The sequence below is a fragment of the Bison bison genome, unplaced genomic scaffold (assembly GCF_000754665.1).
Source record: "Bison bison bison isolate TAMUID 2011002044 unplaced genomic scaffold, Bison_UMD1.0 scf7180017864324, whole genome shotgun sequence".
Lineage (NCBI taxonomy): Eukaryota > Metazoa > Chordata > Mammalia > Artiodactyla > Bovidae > Bison > Bison bison.
In genome coordinates, this window is record NW_011494896.1 from 3049783 (window position 1) to 3068865 (window position 19083).

Here is a 19083-nt window from a genome sequence, read left to right on the forward strand (position 1 = left end):
TTAATTGAAATATATAGTTGACATGTACTGTGCTAAGTCACTTCAGTCATGTCCAACTCTTTGCAACCCTGTGAACTGTATCCCACCAGTCTCCTCTGTCCATGGGAGTCTCGAGTCAAGAATACTGGAGTGGGTTGCCGTGCTCTCCTCCAGGGGATCTTCCAGATCCAGGGATCAAACCTGCATCTCTTATGTCTCCTGCACTGGCAGGCAGGTTCTTTACCCCTAGTGCCACCTGGGAAGCCCACAGTTGACATGTAATATTATATGTTACAGGTATACAGTGTAGTGATTCATACTTTTTAAAGATTATACTCATTTATAATTATCAAATATTGTCTATATTACAAGTGGTGTACAATGTATCCTTGTAGCTTAATCCCCTACTAGTATATTGCCCCTCTCCTCTTCCCATTCTCCACTAGTTTGTTCTCTATATCTGAGAGTGAATAAACTTACCTAAGGAGGTGAAACATCTGTAGTTGGAAAACTATAGGATACTGTTGAAAGAAATCAGAGGCAACACATACAGATGAAAGGACACACTGTGTTCTTGGATTGGAAGAATTAACCAAGGTTATTAATTAACCTTGTTAAAATGGCCATCCTATCCAAGACAACGTACAGATGCAATGCAATCCCTATCAAAATTCCAATGACATTTTTCACAGAACTTGAAGAAATAATTTTAAAATTTGTATGGAAACACACACAAAATACATTATAGCCAAAATAATCATAAACAATAATAGAGCTGGAGGAATTATTCTCCCTGACTTCAAGATATACTAAACTACAGTAATATTTTAGCCAATATTATTGGTGTAGGTGGTGTTTGGTTATGATCTTGCTGTGCATTTATGATCACAAATGAGATTGAGAATCTTTTCCCTTATCAGATTTATGAGTGATACATGTTTGCTGTGAAATATCCTGTTTATATTTTCCTACCCAGTTTTTTTTCTTTTGGTTTGTATGTCTCTTCCTTTTTGGTTTTTACACACCCAGATACTGTCCCTTTGCCTGTCTGATATGAAGATAACTTCTCTTAATTTCATCTTGTCTTTTTCACTTTCTTTATTGAGGTGTAATTGATATATAATAAACTGCACATATGTGAAGCAATGATTTAATGTTTTGATATATGCACACACTCCTTTATAAACTCTCCCACTCACCCTTTCCTGCCTAACCTCACAGTCCTATTCCCAGGCAACTACAGAATTGTTTTGTCAATATAGATTAGTTTGCATTTTCTAGAATTTTATATAACTGGTATTATAAAAGATATGTTTATTTTTCTCTGACTTCTTTTACTTGGCATTATTTTGAAATTCATCCATGTTGTGTGTATCAGTTTGCTTTTGTTTTTTTATTGATGAGTAGTCTTCCATTGTATGGGTATACTCTATTGATCTACTGATGGACATTTGGATTGCTTTCAAATATGACTTTTTACATGAATGTATATTTCCTTCTCCTTAGGTAAGTATCTAGAACAGTGATGGCTGGATTATATAGTAGCTATATGTTTAACTTTTTAAGAAATTACCGAACTTTTTCAAACTGGTTGTACTGTTTTCCATACTCACCATCAGCAATTGAGAGTTCTAGTTTTTTAGCATCACTGTCAGTTCTTGGGCTGATCAGTTTTAAAAATTGTAACCAGTTTAATAAATATGTAGTGAAAAATGTAGTAGTATCTCATTGTGGTTTAACATTTTTCTTTCTCTAATGATTAATGTGTAGCCATGAAATTAAAAGATGCTTACTCCTTGGAAGGAAAGTTATGACCAACCTAGATAGCATATTGAAAAGCAGAGACATTACTTTGCCAACAAAGGTCCGTCTAGTCAAGGCTATGGTTTTTCCTGTGGTCATGTATGGATGTGAGAATTGGACTGTGAAGAAGGCTGAGCGCCGAAGAATTGATGCTTTTGAAGTGTGGTGTTGGAGAAGACTCTTGAGAGTCCCTTGGACTGCAAGGAGATCCAACCAGTCCATTCTGAAGGAGATCAGCCCTGGGCTTTCTTTGGAAGGAATGATGCTAAAGCTGAAACTCCAGTACTTTGGCCACCTCATGCGAAGAGTTGACTCATTGGAAAAGACTCTGATGCTGGGAGGGATTGGGGGCAGGAGGAGAAGGGGACGACAGAGGATGAGATGGCAGGATGGCATCACTGGCTGGATGGCATCACTGTCTCGATGGACGTGAGTCTGAGTGAACTCTGGGAGTTGGTGATGGACAGGGAGGCCTGGCGTGCTGCAATTCATGGGGTCGCAAAGAGTTGGACACGACTGAGCGACTGACCTGAACTGACTGAATGATTAATGATGTTGAATATCTTTTCATGTGCTTATCTGTTACCTCTTACTTTCTTGGTGAAGTGCCTGGTCAAATCTTTTACCCATTTTTCAATTGGATTCTTTGGCTTCTTTTTGTTTTGAGAGTTCTTTATGGATTCTAGATGCAAACCTAAAAAAAATATATATATATATATATGTGATTTGCAAAGGAATGCAGTCCCCCCTTAGTAGTTTTCTTTCAAGATTTTTAAGTTGTTCTTCTGTCATCCAGCCTCCATTATTGCTACTGAGATTAGTCTTTTCTGTGTGACTGCTTTTAAGATGTCTGCTTTGTCCTTGGTGTTCTGCTTATTGTGCTATGTCTAGGCCTAGGCATTGTTGTTGTCAGCTGCTCAGTTGTGTCCGACTCTTTGTGACCCCATCGACTGCAGCACACCAGGCTTCCCTGTTCTTCACCATCTCCTGGAGCTTGCTCAAACTCATGTGTGTTGAGTCAGTTATGCCATCCAACCATCTTGTTCTTTCTTGTCCCCTTCTCCTTTAGCTTTCCATCTTTCCCAGTATCAGGGTCTTTTCTAATGAGTTGGCCCTTTGCATCAGGTTGCCAGAGTAGCTTTTATTTATTCTCTTTTTTTGAAATGAACTGTTACTTTCAGGACCTGAGAATTCATATTTTTATAAATTCTAAAAATTTGATATCCATAGCCCTTTAAATGTCATTTGTTATTTATTTTATTTTTCCCCTGAAGACATCTACTAGAAAAGTAATGGACCTTCTTATCTATCCTCTGTATATTCTAATATTTCTCTCACATTTTCCATTCTGTTTTCTCCTTTGTTGCATTCTGGGTAACTTCTTTGGGTATATTTTCCAGTTCTGCTTTGTTTAGTCTGCTGTTTAACCCATCCATTGAGTATTTTTAAAATAATGACATATTTTCTTTCATTCATACCAATATAGATTCTTGGACATTTATTTTATACTTTGGATATAATCCAATCCTATGTTACATATATATTTACTCAAATTGCTCCAATTTTGGCCATGTTTGGCTGCTCTTTCTCATAATTTTTGTGTTGTTTTGACATGCCCCATTGCAGCAAAATTTTTAAAATTTGGGTTGAGGAGTTTATTCTCAAGATACTCCAGGCTCATCTTGTCATATTTTCTGCCCCAGTACTAGGATCAACTATTTCCCCCCAAAGCTCTGGTTTCCTTTATTGAAACCAAGATCTGGTTCCTATGTGTGCCAGTTGCTGTTGGAGTGTTCTTGCTGCTAGGCCCTCTCAATCTAGAAAAATATGGCAGCTAGGAAATATTAATACACATGTTTGATTTCTATTTCTATTCATATTTTCTTTATTTCTATCCTTCTCTTTGTCCTTCCCGTCTTTCCTTCCAAACTTCTGAATTCATAAGATACTCCCAATTCTAACTTAATACCACTGTACTTATTCTTACCCTCTGCCATTTGTTGGAGAATGCTATATACAATAATGCTAAAGTCATTATTGTAGGTCCTTTCATCAGACAGGGTGAGGGAATATGTGTTTTTATAGTTGGACATGACTGAGTGACTGAACAATAACAAATACTAACCTGTATATATGCATACGTATAAGTATTTCTATATGTATTCATTCCTATTTCTATTAAGCTAAAAAGGAGTTTGTAATGATGTCTTTAATCCAAAATCATATGACTCGTTGTACAATGCCCTACCCACCCACTTTTTTGTTTGTAACTTCCTACTCCACCAGTGAGAAACCTGGTTCCTACCATCTACCATCCATTTACTTAATTGTTCAATTCTGATTATATACATACAGTGACTTCAAAATTGTTGACTTGTACTCCACGAGAAACAAATTTACCAACTAGAGTGTAGACTAGGATGCTTTTGTATAAGTTTCTTTGTCTTTGGTTTTACAGTCTCTACTGATATTCAGGTCATCATCTTTTTCTCCTACCACCTTCAGTGACATTATTTCATTCATCTGTGATATAGTTAGATTCTTTTGTCACAGTCTACTTTTCATTTTGGGATTCCCTGGGCTCCTAAATGATTTTTAAAATTTGCATACGTTATGGTTTATTCTTTGTGCTGTAAAATTCTTTGGATTTTGACAGATGCTTCCTGTTAGGTGCCAACCAATATAGTATCATTACAGAATATTTTCCTCACTCTGTGCTTTACCTATTCAACCCTCCTCCTATTCTCCTAGAACTTCTGGAAGTCACTGATAGTTTTATTGTCTCTTTAGTTGTTTGTTTTTTTTTTTTCCAAAAATTATATAAATGGAATCCTCTAATATGGAGGCTAGCTACATGCCTTGGAGAAGGCAATGGCACCCCACTCCAGTACTCTTGCCTGGAAAATCCCATGGACAGAGGAGCCTGGTGGGCTGCCGTCTATGGGGTCGCATAGAGTCGGACATGACTGAAGCAACTTAGCAGCAGCAGCAGCAGAGGCTACATGCCTGGCTTTTTTAAACTTAGCAATATACATTTAAGACTCATCCATGTTTTTACATAGTTTGATAACTCATTTCTTCTTATTGTTAAATAGTATTCTATGTATTGCAGTTTGTTTATCCATTCACTAATTGAAGGACATCTTGATTACTTCTAATTTTTGCAATTCTAAATAAAGTTGCTATAAGAATTCTCATACAGATAAAAATGCAACTTTTAGGATTTCTTCTATTTTTGTTGTTTCTCTTTGCATACATATTTATGTAGTTCTTTTTTATTAATTAATGTGTTTATTTTTGGCTGCACTGTATCTTCATTGCTGTGCACAGGCTTTTTCTAGTTGCAGCAAATGGTTGCAGTGGTTTCTTTTTAATTAGTAAAATCTTCCATATACTTGTGCATGAAGAAGCTATCTGTGAGGTCATCCATGACATGTTGACTTTTCTCTTGCATTTTCTTTACAGATATTCAAGAATTTTATGAGGTAACATTGCTAAATTCTCAAAAAAGTTGTGAGCAGAAGATAGAAGAAGCCAATCAAGTTGCACAGAAGTGGGAGAAGACATCCTTTCTTGCTTCATGCCATGACAACCTTCAAAAGTCTGCAGAGGTACATTATTGAAAGTTTTGAAAGTACTAAATATTTATTTATACCAGTAAATACCAAAATTATTTATACCAATAAAGAAGTAGTAGTTATTAGTAGTGGTAGTTTTAGTAGTAGTAATGATTATTAACAAACGTTATCAAACAATAATAATAGAAACTTAGTTACATACTATAGTGCCAGTATTACATACCAACATTACATACCATACTGTATATAATATTTGCATATGAAAATTCAGATTTTGCCAAAAGATAAAACCAGGTATAGGAAGAACATGATTCTTCATGTTATATAAATGAGTTCTGTCACAAATATTGTCATTGTTTGAGCTGACTCAAGTATCAGGCATTCTGGAATTTCAGAACATGTGTTGATGCAATGCGGGAAGGAGACGGACAGCGAGGTTGGAGAGTATGGTCTGAGACTATGATCTCTGTAGTAGAGTCAGGTATCCTGGGGCAAATAAAATGATTTATTGGGATATAGGAACAAAATAATAGAACTCTCATTTATATTGCTTTTTATTACGTTCTTTACAATCTTTTATGTTTAGATAATTTATAACATTAACAGTCATACATCTACATTTAAGAATAAATATAAAGCTATTAGGACATGACTGAGCGATTGATCTGATCTGATCTGATTAGAATTGTATATGCTCAAATGGTTTTTTGTGGATGGGATTATGAAATCAAAAGTTTGAAGACTACTGTTGGGTTTAGCAGTTACCAAAGAGCAAGGCAAGTTGAGGTATGTCTCGTTTTCATAGGCTAGGGTCAATATGGTGGCAGGAACTGATTAATGATGTTTTTAAGTGGCAGTTGGTACTTTGAAGGCAGGTAGTGTGTGTGTTGCACACACATGCACACACACAATCTGTCAAAATTGGGGTTGTGGAGCCGATTTGGAAACTGATTGAATCCTAGTGCGAATCAATGGCGCTTTGATTGCTGAGTCTTTGAATTGTTAAGTTTGAGACCTGTGATACACTTTCCAGCCTCCTCAGAACTTATTTGGAAACTGGATAAGACTGAAGCTAATGATCACCTTGATTCCTTGAAGTATAAGTTAACAGTGACAGTAATGTGTCAATGCATAGATACCTACTATGTGAGGTTTCTTAAGTACTTAAAAGCATTAAAACATCTTAATTTCAATACCTAGAAGTAACTTGACTTCTTAATCTTTTTTTCTGTACAAATATATGTACAGAAAACTAGGACAACAGCTTGTAGGGTGTGTTGATGACTTTTAAATTGAATGCTGTACTAATAGTATTTATCCATATAACATCAATAAATATTCTTGAAAATATTTTAATGACTATACAATATTCTACCATTTGGAACTTAAGCAGTTCTCCATTAAAAATTGAGGCTATCTCCAGTTTTGTGCCATGAGTAATGTGTAATGGCTATCTGTGTATGTAAACCCTTGTGTTTTTTCCAGTTATTTCATTAGGGTTGATTTTTGTAAATGAAACTACTGAGGCCAAGGATATTGACGTTTTTAAGGCTCTTGTTACAAATTGTCAATGTCAAAGTGCTCTGCAGAAGCGCTATCAGCAATGTTAGAAAAGACAAATTTACCTATATTCTTAGTAGCATTAGTTATTTAAAATATTTGTCAAAATAAAAGATAAAATTTGGTACATAATGATTTACATTGCAATTATTTATTATTGAGACTGACCTGTGTTTTCTTATGGTTATTGGCTTGTATTTGTTTTGTGATTTATTCAAGCTCTTTGTCCATTTTCCTGAGTGGTGCTAGAATTCTTATAGTTTTATAAGAGCATTTTATTTATGAACTATGTCATCTTGCAGTATTTCTAGTTTGTTGATTACTGATAATTTTACTTATATGCTTTTTGGCATTCAAACTATTTAAAATTTTTATTTGATAAAATTGAGCACATTTTTTGTTTTTATTCTTCTTTCTTTGCTTTTGCTTCTCCATTCCAGGATTAGTTAACTATTCTATTTTTTTGTAGTCTGTTATTGCTTTGATATTTGTTCTTTTGAATTTTTAAAAATTATTTTTAATAAATCTCTAGATCCCTAGTCCAGGACATATACCTAGTTTTGTATAAAATATCAAAGATATGCTTAAGTTCCTTTTTTAAAAAGAACTTTCTTGTTTTTGCATGTCTCCTCTTTTACCTGCTTCCTTCCTATGTTGCATTAGCTCTACCCTCCCCACATACAAGGTAACCCATCTTAATAACTTAGTGTGTTTAATCCTTCTTCAGTCATGTAATGTGTATTCATATATAAACATAAAAATTATATATATTCATATATAAATTATATATGTGTGTATATATATCTGTATTGAAACATGCACACATATATACACATAGAATTTTGCACAATAATGGTTTCTCAAAAAACTTTCATATTATTTGACTGCTTCTTCAACTTGCCTGGCATAGCTTTCATTCATTCTTCTCATGGATGCATAATTTCGTAGTGTGAATATGTCTTCAGTCATTCCCCTTAATGGTAATTTACTGTTTCCGGTTTTCCGCCACTATAAATAGTACTGCAATCTGATGATTGCATGTACAGTCAAACTTACTGATGCTTTTGTATCTATAGGATAGATTCTCAGGGATGGTATTATTGGCTTCATGTTATGTGTATTTTTCATTTAAATAATGTTGCTGGACTGATTTCACCTTTCACATTTCTGCTGACACTGCATGTTGGTACAATTTAACCTCACATCCTTCACAGCAGAAGGTGTTACTGCTCTTCTTAATTTTTGCCAGTTTAATAAGCTTAGTAATAGTTCATTTTTAACATAATTTCCAGTTTTCAGACTACTGGTGAATTTGAGCATTGTTTCATATGTTTGTTGGGTATTTTAGTCTGCTATTCTATGAATTTATTCATATTCTTTTTCTCATTATTCTATTGTTTATCTCTGTTTATTTGTGTGGGATTTTTGTATATTCAAATTATTCAATTTAGACAATATTGCCGTATATAGATTTTCTTAGGGATAAACATTTTCCACGAATTGATACATACATGTAATGTCTTTGTTTTATGATTAGTATCCTTTCAACAAATACATCAGCTAGAAAACTTATTAAAATAAAACCTTTAGGCTGTTTATTCAGCAGTTATCTATAAGATTATTTGATTGAGTTGATATAAATCAGGACTTATAATTGGTTTGTGAACAGACGCCAGCAATATAAGGAAGAATAATGAGAAAAAATTCACTTGGGAATTAGACTTAGTCATTTTCAACATCAAAATTAAGATAGGCAAAATATATTTAATATAATACAGGTTTTTCCACATTCAATTTTAGCATTTCTTTTAATGCAATTCAGCATATCTTGTAATCCCCTGTTGGAAAGTTCTCAGTCTATAGTGATTTGGATATTGGCCAGTTATATCCAAAATATATGAACATGAACACACATTAACTCCAGGCAGTATGCTTCTTAGGTGAGTCTGATTGATTGCTCTTCCTTAATGGGGTATGTGAGGCAAAATGACAGGTCTTACTGTAGATGGAAGTGGGAAGAGGGGTAAAGTATCTTTATTTGGGATTTCTGTCACCTGGGCCAGGATAACTAAGGATCTTGCCCTGTGGCGGTCAGCTTTCCAAAAGCTAGGTTTAGAAAGTGAGTCCAAATTAAATTGATGCTAAAATAGTCTAAGTGAAGAATAGCAATTGAGAAATGGAAGGGAAAATGGAGTTCATAACCAGAACAGCTTAGACTAACATTAAGTAGATGCTGAGGATGGAGTGCAAATACTTGTCATACTTTTTAATTCTCACTCTGTATTCCCTCCTGTGAACAAACTGAGTTTATTTAAAGCAGCTGGGAAAGAGATAAGCTCTGTAAGGACAGCAATCATAAATCTCCATTTTCTCTGATTCCTGGGCACCCACAAGAATGTTTGTCACATAATAGGCTCAAGAAGTATATTTTAAACCAGGAGAAAGTCCCTCTATGCATCCTCTGGTTCCTAGTTTCAGTCTGGTCGTGAGACGCCTTGTGTATCCCATCATGCTTCTCCTTTTCCGTTCTCTTAGTTGAGTCTCCCCATGATGTAGACTACAGTGGAGAATAAATTGGTGTACCTTAGTTGATCAGAGCTGACAAAGGAAGTCATGGATAGTACCTTCTGAATCAACAAGAATGATACCTATATTACTGGTACATTGGCTCTAGAAACAGAAATTTCAAAAGTCAAAGGTCTTACCACTAGGATATTGCTTTCTGTAATATCCTGATTAGGAGTTTCTCCAATGACTCAAGTGGTAAATAATCTGCCTGTAATGCAAGAGACACAGGAGACTCAGGTTTGATCCCTGGATTGGGAAGGTCCCCTGGAGAAGGATGTGGCAACCCATTCAGGTAATCTTGCCTGAAAAAATTCCATGGACAGAAGAGCCTGACAGGCTACAGTCCATATGGTCACAAAGAGTTGGACACAACTGAGCACACATACACATATATGTACTAGTACACGTATTTTCAAAAGATTTTATTTAGACATCCATAGCCTTTCAAAATCTTTGACAATGGAAGAAAGTGCAAAAGGAGCTATCTTCTCACCACTGCGGTCTATCAGTCTGAGGCAAAAGTCAAGAATAGTGGTTGAAATAATTATTTTTTATGGATTCAGTATTTAACTAATTTTTTTGTTGTTGTTGTTTTAGTGGAGTCAAATCAATCTCTTGAAGTATTTTGACAATGTAAAGACAAAATCTGGTAGCATGAGAATGAATATTTCAGAGCAAATGACCATTGGATTGGATATTTTAAAGACATCTGACTACAATATGTCAGTGTTACTTTATTGCCAGTAAGTGTTGCCATCCCAGTAGAAGGCTCCTCAAGGACGGACACCACTGTAGGCTGTCTAGCACAGTGCCTGGTGCAGGTGAATATTAAAGAAATATGATAGGGCGTGGAAATGTTCACTATTTTTCTGTAGATCAACATGATCTTGGTATGAAGCCTTAAATCTGCCAAGAGGCAGAAAATATAATCTTAGTCAATTCTAGGTTTTCTCAAAGGCTTCCCACTTTATACTTAATCATTCCCCCACTTTTCCTGTACAGTCTGTTTTTTTCTCAGAGGGAACAATTCCCTGGGGGCACATAGTCCGCCACTGCATCTCAGTGAGAGCAGAGAGATTGTGTAATATTGTACCTCAGTGTGTTGAGAGTGCCTCAGTGACTATTGATGGACTGAATAATGTTGATGAAAGAGACATGCAAGGAAGTGATACTAAGCAGGACCCTGTGGAGGCTCCCGGGCACAGAACTCTACCTGTGTCCTTCATTTTTCAATTATAGGAAATAGGCTTAATTCAGCCTCCATGGCATTCTGTGAGTTCTAAGAGGCAGGTTCAAACAGTTGTTAATTAGGGAAGGGAGGAAATGTAAGACAGGCATGGAGCAGTCAAGAGAAGCAATAGTGCAGCCTTGGGGCAAGACCTTGCTTCTCCATCAAGGGATACAATATCTTTGAGCTGTTTTGTAGTTGCTGAAATCCCCACAGGGTGGGAGAAGTTAAAGTTAACAATGGTCTGCCATCCACAAGCAAGTAAGCCCTAGACCAATGGGAACCAGAAGGTTGATGTTGCTGACTTCCACTTACCTCATTACCAACCAATCAGAATAATGTCCATGAGCTGATCACTCCCTCTTTGATCCATTTCTTTAAAACTTCTCATTGGTACCTGCTCTAGGTTGAGACACACAGTCTTGAGGGCGCTAGCCTGCTGTGGCCCCCTTTGCCTGGTGAAGCAATAAAGCTATTCTTCTCTACTTCACCCAAAACTCTGTGTGTGAGATTTAATTTGGTGTCAGGGTACAGCGGAGAAGGCGATGGCACCCCACTCCAGTACTCTTGCCTGGAAAATCCCATGGATGGAGCAGCCTGGTAGGCTGCAGTCCATGGGGTCGCGAAGAGTCAGACATGACTGAGCGACTTCCCTTTCACTTTTCACTTTCATGCATTGGAGAAGGAAATGGCAACCCACTCCAGTGTTCTTGCCTGGAGAATCCCAGGGACAGGGGAGCCTCTTGGGCTGCCATCTCTGGGGTTGCACAGAGTCGGACACGACTGAAGCGACTTAGCAGCAGCAGCAACAGGGTACAGAGCCAAATTTGACTTCAGAGGCATCATGGTCATCAGTCAGCGTCTGTTATGAGATAATTCCCACTGGGGCTTTTCCTTCCTAATCTTTGGTAGCCATCACTCCTTTAAGTTGGCATTTGTAGCTGAGATGCATATTTCCACCTGGTCTCCAGCTTTAAGGTTCACTTTACCATCTGTTCTTCCTCTTCATTCCAACCACAAAGAGTCTTCACTTAAAAAGAAAATCACCACCAGTACATCTCATAGCTACATGGGTGAAAACCAGCAAAATGAACATTTGGCTGTTTCTTGTTCTTTGGGGGCACAGTGGGATCTTGTGAAGCTGCTCAGGATTTACTCTCTGGATTTTCCTCTACTGTTGTTTCTGCTTTATTCTCCTGTGCCCTTTTGGTGCCAGGCAACTTCTTTACAGGCTTAGAGTTGGGAGAAGGATGCAAGTTGAAGTGATTCTAATAAAAGTTTTCTTTTTCTCTTCTTCTCTCACTCTTTCACGTGAATATTTTTGGTCAGAGAGAGGTGGAGTATGTATATGTAATTGGGAAGAAACAGATTCCATTTGACTGCATATTCTTACAAATCCAGTCTTCTGCCTGGACTATGGCTTTGAATTTAAAAACAAAAATACAGTGTCTGTGCTTTCTGTTCTTATACCCCCAGAAGTTCTGGAGACCTCTAATACAACAACTCAAATGTGGGAATGGTTAGGGTAAAAAGAATTGGTGAGGAATACCCATTATTAATGTCATTCTATGCTTCTGCAACAGATGCAAAATCTTTCAGCAAAGATTTTCTTCATTGGTTGTAGCGCATATCCTAAAACTTGAATCTTAATGCCTGACTTGCTGCAGGAAAACTTGCTATCAAGAAAAAAGGACAGTAGATAGAAATTTCTTAATCAGGTTCTGAAAAATAGGAAAAAAATAAAACGAAGCCTAAAAGTCTCAACAACAGTTTTGCCCCCCCCTTGTTTTATTGGAATATAATTGGCATACAGACTAAGTTTAATGTGTACAGCATGACTTCACTTACCTATATTGTGAAATGATTACCTCAATAAATTTAGTCAACATCCATTACTTTATATAACTACCCTCCCCCCCAAAAAAGAAAAAAGCAGTTCTTGTGATTAGAACTCTTAGAATATATTCCCTTAACAACTTTCAGATGTACCATATAGCAGCATTAAATTGTAGTCACGTTGGAAATGCTCTCAAAAGGTGTCTTGGGAATAAGAGAGACAATAAAAGATGGCTTGGCAAGGCAGTCTTTACTTCTGCAGAAGGGTGCCCGGCAGTCAAAGGTCTGGGAGTAAGCATGCAGAGCGGAAGTCCCCTCTGTTGTTGTTCCTGAGATGCAGGTTTCCTCCTCCGGCTCCTCTTAGGCTGGGAGTCACAGACATAGTCTTCCCGGATGTCACCTAAATTTTTGATTGGGTGATTTATATTAACTATTTTCCCATCCTTTTAGTTCTTTGTGCATGTCCAAGATAAAGCCCACAAGATTCACCTGCCGGGACAAAGCCTGCTAAATTAGACCGCCAAAACAGTCTTGTGAGGAAGGAGAATCAGGAAGTGAAAAGAACAAAGGATTGGCAACCAGCTGCCATTTTTGGAATCTTACTTATAAGCCAGCTATATACCTTTCTGTTCAACTATTCTAAGAATGTTGAGTCGAATCTTCTATTCTGTTCAACTGTATCCAAGAATGAATCACCTTTTATTTCTTATAACTTCTCCTTTGATAGAAGAGATCATGTCTTTCTTACAGTCATCATGTTGTATGTTACATCCCCAGTATTTATTTATCTTCTAACTGGAAGTTTGTACCTTGTGAAACCTTTGTTTTTAAAAGATAATTGTGAAAAATGCCGCACATTTTGCCTTGCCATTTGACTCAGTAGTTCTTTGATATTTTGGACTCTGTGTTATTCTCTACTTCAAAATTTTTGCTGTAAAATAAGTCATAAATGATGGAAAAATAAGGCTGGAATTTTGTAGCATGTGGTGTGACACTGTGTCATATTTAATATAATTTTAAGTGACTGACTTTCTACTGCTCTGTTTTCAAACAGTGTACAAGAAATCTAGAAACCTTCACAGAGGTGAGGGCTTTAGTATTGCTGGTGGAACATAAGACAGACTGCCAAACTCCTTTGTCAAAACCTCCCGGGATCTTCTCACTAGAGTAAAGGTTACATTCCTTAAGAGTTGTGACCCCAGTTACCTCTCAGATCTAAACCCTGCTCCTCACTCACTCCTGTCCCTCCTCCCTAGCCTCTTCACTGCTGCTCAGACACTTAGAGCTTTGAATTTTTCCACTTGCTTTGTCCTTAGGCTGAAATGAAATTTCTCCATAGAGCTGCATGGGAAAGGGGAGTTGTCTCTTTCAAATCTTTAATGTCACCTTCTCCTTGATTCCCACTCCATTCTATTAAAAATATCCTTTTCACATGCCCAGAACCGCTGTTATCATTCCTTGCTTTGTTTTTATTCATAGCACTTTTCATTATCCATCAGAGAGGCATTCTGTTGTTGTTAAGAGCTAGCTACTGTGAGACCATTTCAGTTTGAACCCAAGTTCTACCACTTACTGGCTGAGTGTTTTGAGGAAATTACTTAATCCCACTATATCTCAGCTTCTTCCTCTAAAATGCAGTTGTCATAAGAATTAAATTTTTGTTTTCCCTCACAATGAAATATTAGCTGCACGAGGGCAAGGATTTTTGTCTATTTGGTTTCTTGCTTTTATTCTAGCACCTAGAATATCTCTCTCATTTTATCAATTACTTGTTGAGAAGTTTAGCTTTATGATTTTGGCTTACAGCAAGTTTTCCTAAGAACAAATATTCTAAAAGTTTGCTCCACCTTTTTAGCCAGGACCATTTGAATCTTCCATGACAGCTAGCTGTATTTTTAAAACAAATGCATAGAGCAAGCGACAGTTGATAGAATGACTCACTCATCCATTAATTCTTTCATTTAAATATTTATTGTCTAAGCTACTGTTTTTTGTTAGACTCTGTGGTAGATACATTAACTGGGAGACTCTGAAATTTAAAAAATAGATTTTTTTTCCTGTTGACTCCAACCTCAAGAGGCTTGTTTCCCAGTTGAATGTCTGGGCTTTTAAGGATGATTCCATGGGGATGGCGACTGAAGCACTAACTTTATAGTCAAACATATTTAGGTTTGTAACTGAGAAGGGTTAATTTTGACTCCATGCTGAATCTGTTTCTCTGGCTTTAACCCTTGTTTTGGTGCTTTTGTTATTATAAGTGCCGGGGTCCAGCCCCGGCTGATCCAGGGTATTCGAAGGGGAGACGGCTTAGGCGACTATTTAAATATTCATCAAAGATATAAAGGGTAATAGAATGAGGATAGCTCAGTAGGAAAATTCAGTGGAGAAAAGAGGCTGAGTAGCTTGGTTTACGCGGGAGACCAATAAAACTTCAAGACAAGAAGTTTGCACCACTTACGTAGGCCGCAGGCGTCCTTCCGTTCTCCCAAAGGAGAGGAGACACTGAGGCCTCCCCGGTCGGATCTTAGAAGCCCAGGCATAATTAGTAAGCATGGCGGGTTCCGCGCTCCAGATGGAGACTCAGCCAGAGTGAGAGAGAGAGCGACATGGGGAGACCAGTATTTCGAGAAACTGATCCCAATTCTTTATTTTCCATGGTCTACTTTTATACACTGAGATGTTATGCAAAAGTCACGCAGGGTCAGCAGTCCTGACTTTTATCAAAGTCAGGTGCTTCATACAAATGTATACAGAGGTCTTAGGGGTGTTACATCATCTTCTGGCCAGGGGGCCTGCTGACAATTTATGACCCTCTCCTTGTGACAACGGTCAGTCAACCAGGACACTTATTTCTCCAGGGGTGATTATTCTTAAAACAGACACCACCCAAATAAAGTTACATTCCTATAGGGTGACGGTGTAGTGGGTTTTAGTTAAGGAAAGAATTTACTTAGCCTAAGGTCTAACGTGATTAATATCAAAGGTTAATACTTATTTCTTCTATATATTCATTAATGTGTGTAAGGGCAGGGGATGTGGAGACTTAGCAACAAACATTGGCTCAACAAATGAAAAACCCTTCACCAATACAATTTCTAATCAGCCCATTATACTTATACTAATAGTTTTCTAACTTTTCTAAGGAACCTGTTTTTAGAAGGTTTGAAGCATCTCGTGCCTCTCACGGTTGGGAGGCTGTGAGCAATCACATGTGGCCGGACAAGGCTGTCAGGCAGGCTAAAGAACCTTCAGAGGAGTTTGTAGGTTAAAACACTCTTATCACGCCCAGGAATTATTATTAACTGGAGCTCTAGGTTAACTCCTTCTCTGAAAGAGGTGGTGGGGGACAGCCCCCCATAAAGTCAGAGATGTAGGTGAGAGCACAAAGTAGTAAAGTAGGCAGGCTCTGGTTATGGGGGTAGATGCTTGAGGAGTTCCAGGGGGACTCCTAAGGCTCGATCCCGCCTTTGCGTATGTCGAGCCTCCTTCCTCATGACCTTTGTCACGGGCGGAGTACCTCACTCTGGCCCCCAACAATAAGCATACACAATGGCCTGCCTCAGGGAACCCTGTCCCCCTCTGCCTGACCCTTAAACTAAAGTGCTTTTGTTTAGCTCACAGGGAAATAACCCGACCCTGCCCACTTGTGAAGAACTGTGACATCCTTAAGTTCCTTGCATAGGGAGTGGTGCCTTGTCAGCTTGCTTCAGAAACTCACATTGGGAGGGCCAGAATCAAGGATAGCTGTGACCACCTTGTTTATTGATACGGCAGGAGATATTCCATTTCACACCACCTGTGAAATAGCTATAAGGAAATGAAACAAATATATCCCCCTGCCTGAAGCTTGCCATTCTAGGAGATATTTGCCATAATTAAATGGTCTTTTTACTCTGTTTTCCTCACCTCTTCCCATCTCTGACCCATAAAAGAACCTGGCATCCAGGCCCCTGTGCTGTGCTTAGTTGGTCAGTTGTGTCCAGCTCTTTGTAACCCCATGGACTGTAGCCCGCCAGGCTCCTCTGTCCATGGGGATTCTCCAGGCAAGAATACTGGAGTGGGTTGCCATGCCCTCCTCCAGGGGATCTTCCCAACCCAGGGATCGAACCCAGGTCTCCTGTATTGCAAGCAGATTCTTTACCGTCTAAGCCACAAGGGAAGCCCAAGAATACTGGAGTGGGTAGCCTGTCCCTTCTCCAGGGGATCCTCCGAACCTGGGAATTGAACAGGAGTCTTCTGCATTGCAGGCGATTTCTTTACCAGCTGAGCCACCAGGGAAGCCCAACCAGGGCCCTACACGATAGTTATTTTGAGACTTTAGTCCGTCATCTTCTCGGTCAGCCAGTTTTCCAACTGAAATCATATTCCTTGCCTCAACACCTCATCTCTTGGATTTATTGGCCTACTGTGCTGCGAGCAGAATGAGCTTGGACTAGGTAACAGGTTGTTATAGTTTACTCCTGACACAAGTTATATGACCTTGAATAAGTTATTCAACCATTCTAAGTTGTAGGTTCTTAATAAGGCAGGGAGAATATTTGTACCTTCCCTAAGAGCTTTGAAATTATTACATTAAATTATCCAAGTGATGTGTTTACAGAGAGTCTGATACACAGTAGGAATTCAGTGATTTTTATCTACTATTACTACTGCCTTGAAGGACGGATAGAGTATGTAGAAATCAGCAAAATGGGTGCTGGGATAATAGGGGACCAGATTGTATACAGTCTTGTAGGCTATTGGGAACATTTTACTCTGAGAGAAGTGAGAAACCATCAGAAGGTTTTGAACATATCGGAGACTTAATTTGACTTTCCCCAAAGCCGTGCAGAATCTTATGTTTTTAGAAATTAGAAATATATTTTATTTTGGCCTGGGTTGGCTTAGTTTCCACAGGCTTCTTTCCTGTACCTCTGTATTTAGTGTATCTAGGAGTGGATAGCAAGGACAATGGAGTCACTGTTTTGGATCCTATAAAGTCCCTGTCATGTCCCGATGACTGATTTCTCCCTTGAAACAAAATCAGATGAGCCCCAAAGTAAAAGCTTTGACATAATTTTAATAGTATGTAGTTTTAAAAAGACCTAGAGGTCAAGGTTTTAGAGTTTTCTTGACTTGAGATAAAATGACATTTACTGTTTGTGTTCAGCCTTGGATCATTTTAAACACAAGCTTCACCTGCTAGTTCTTGAAATGTCATCTTGGGTGCCTAAGGGAGAGATCTCTCTTCTCACTTCCTCAGCATGCATGTGATAAAATTCTACCTGTTTAACATAAAGTCTGATTTATAGAAGGTTTTTGGAAATGTAGACTTTTTTTTTCTTTTTTGGCTGCTGCCACCCCCATTAAAATATTTACCCTGTAATGTGTGTTGATGGGGCTTCTCCCGTGGCTCAGACAGTGAAGAATCTGCCTGTGATGCAGGAGACCTGGGTTCAGTACCTGGGTTGGGAAGATCCCCTGGAGAAGGGAATGGCTACCACTCCAGTATTCTTGCCTGGAGAATCCATGGGCAGAGGAGCCTGGTGGGCTGCAGTCCGTTGGGTTGCAAAGAGTCAGACACGACTGAGCTATTAGGCACACATGTAGTTGGTATCACAAGCAGCAGCAACCAAGTTGTAGCAGAGCTGTTCTGTGTTGAGTTGTTGAAATTTTGAAACCAGATGAAAATTATTTACTCAGCCTTTATTTTAGGAATACAACAAAGACATTCCTTGTTTTAAATATTTTAAAATAAGCATATAATTTGTGGTTAGATTTTGTTTGTTTCTTAGGTGATTTTTCCTGAGTCGTAAGTGATTTTTTTCTCTTCTATTTTGTTTTATGCTGAGGCAGTATTGCTCTCTTACCTGCTAACACTGTTTTCACTGATTTTAGCTCCCAGGTATGGTGAGTTTTCTATCTTTGATTCTTTTGTGAAAGAAGTGGACATAACATCCTCCCCACTTCTGCTTTAAGTGTTTATATATATTATTTTTTATACACTCTATTTTTTTCAACAGAGATTGTGTGACTGAGCTGAAGCCTTCAGTTCTAACTTGATAATAGAAAGAAAGCATTTTTATATTACTGAACAATTACTAAACCATGTTGCAGTAAGAGCCTTGGGCTGGGAAGGAGGCAGCTTGGCAAAACAGAAAAATCGAGCCATCTGAGAACTCGGTGTTTAGATTTTGGTTTTGCTGTTTGTTGACTGTGTGGCCATGGCCAAATTACTTAACCTCTGTGTACGTCAATTCCTTTATAGAATGTTAAAATAATAATAATGCTTACCTCATAAGATTGTTGTGAAGTATGAATAATACATAAGGCATGTAAAATACTTAGTACAATTCCTGAACCTAGGAAATACTCCATAAATAGTAGCTATTTGATATGAGCTTATGGAAAGTCCTTTCACATCTCTGAGTCTCATTTACTTCATCAGTTCAGTTCAGTCGCTCAATCGTGTCCAACTCTTTGCGACCCCATGAATCGCAGCACGCCAGGCCTCCTTGTCCATCACCAACTCCCAGAGTTCACTCAGACTCA

The 19083-nt window shown here is 38.1% G+C and overlaps 1 protein-coding gene across 1 annotated transcript in view; it reads left to right on the top strand.

Moving 5' to 3' along the window:
• Positions 1-19083, top strand: part of DLG2 (discs, large homolog 2 (Drosophila)) — a 2340373-nt gene that overhangs the window by 330227 nt on the left and 1991063 nt on the right. Inside the window, exon 4 of the mRNA XM_010853191.1 lies at positions 5248-5393. Within this exon, the coding sequence (XP_010851493.1) occupies positions 5248-5393 (146 nt within the window). The remainder of the gene's footprint in view (positions 1-5247; positions 5394-19083) is intronic.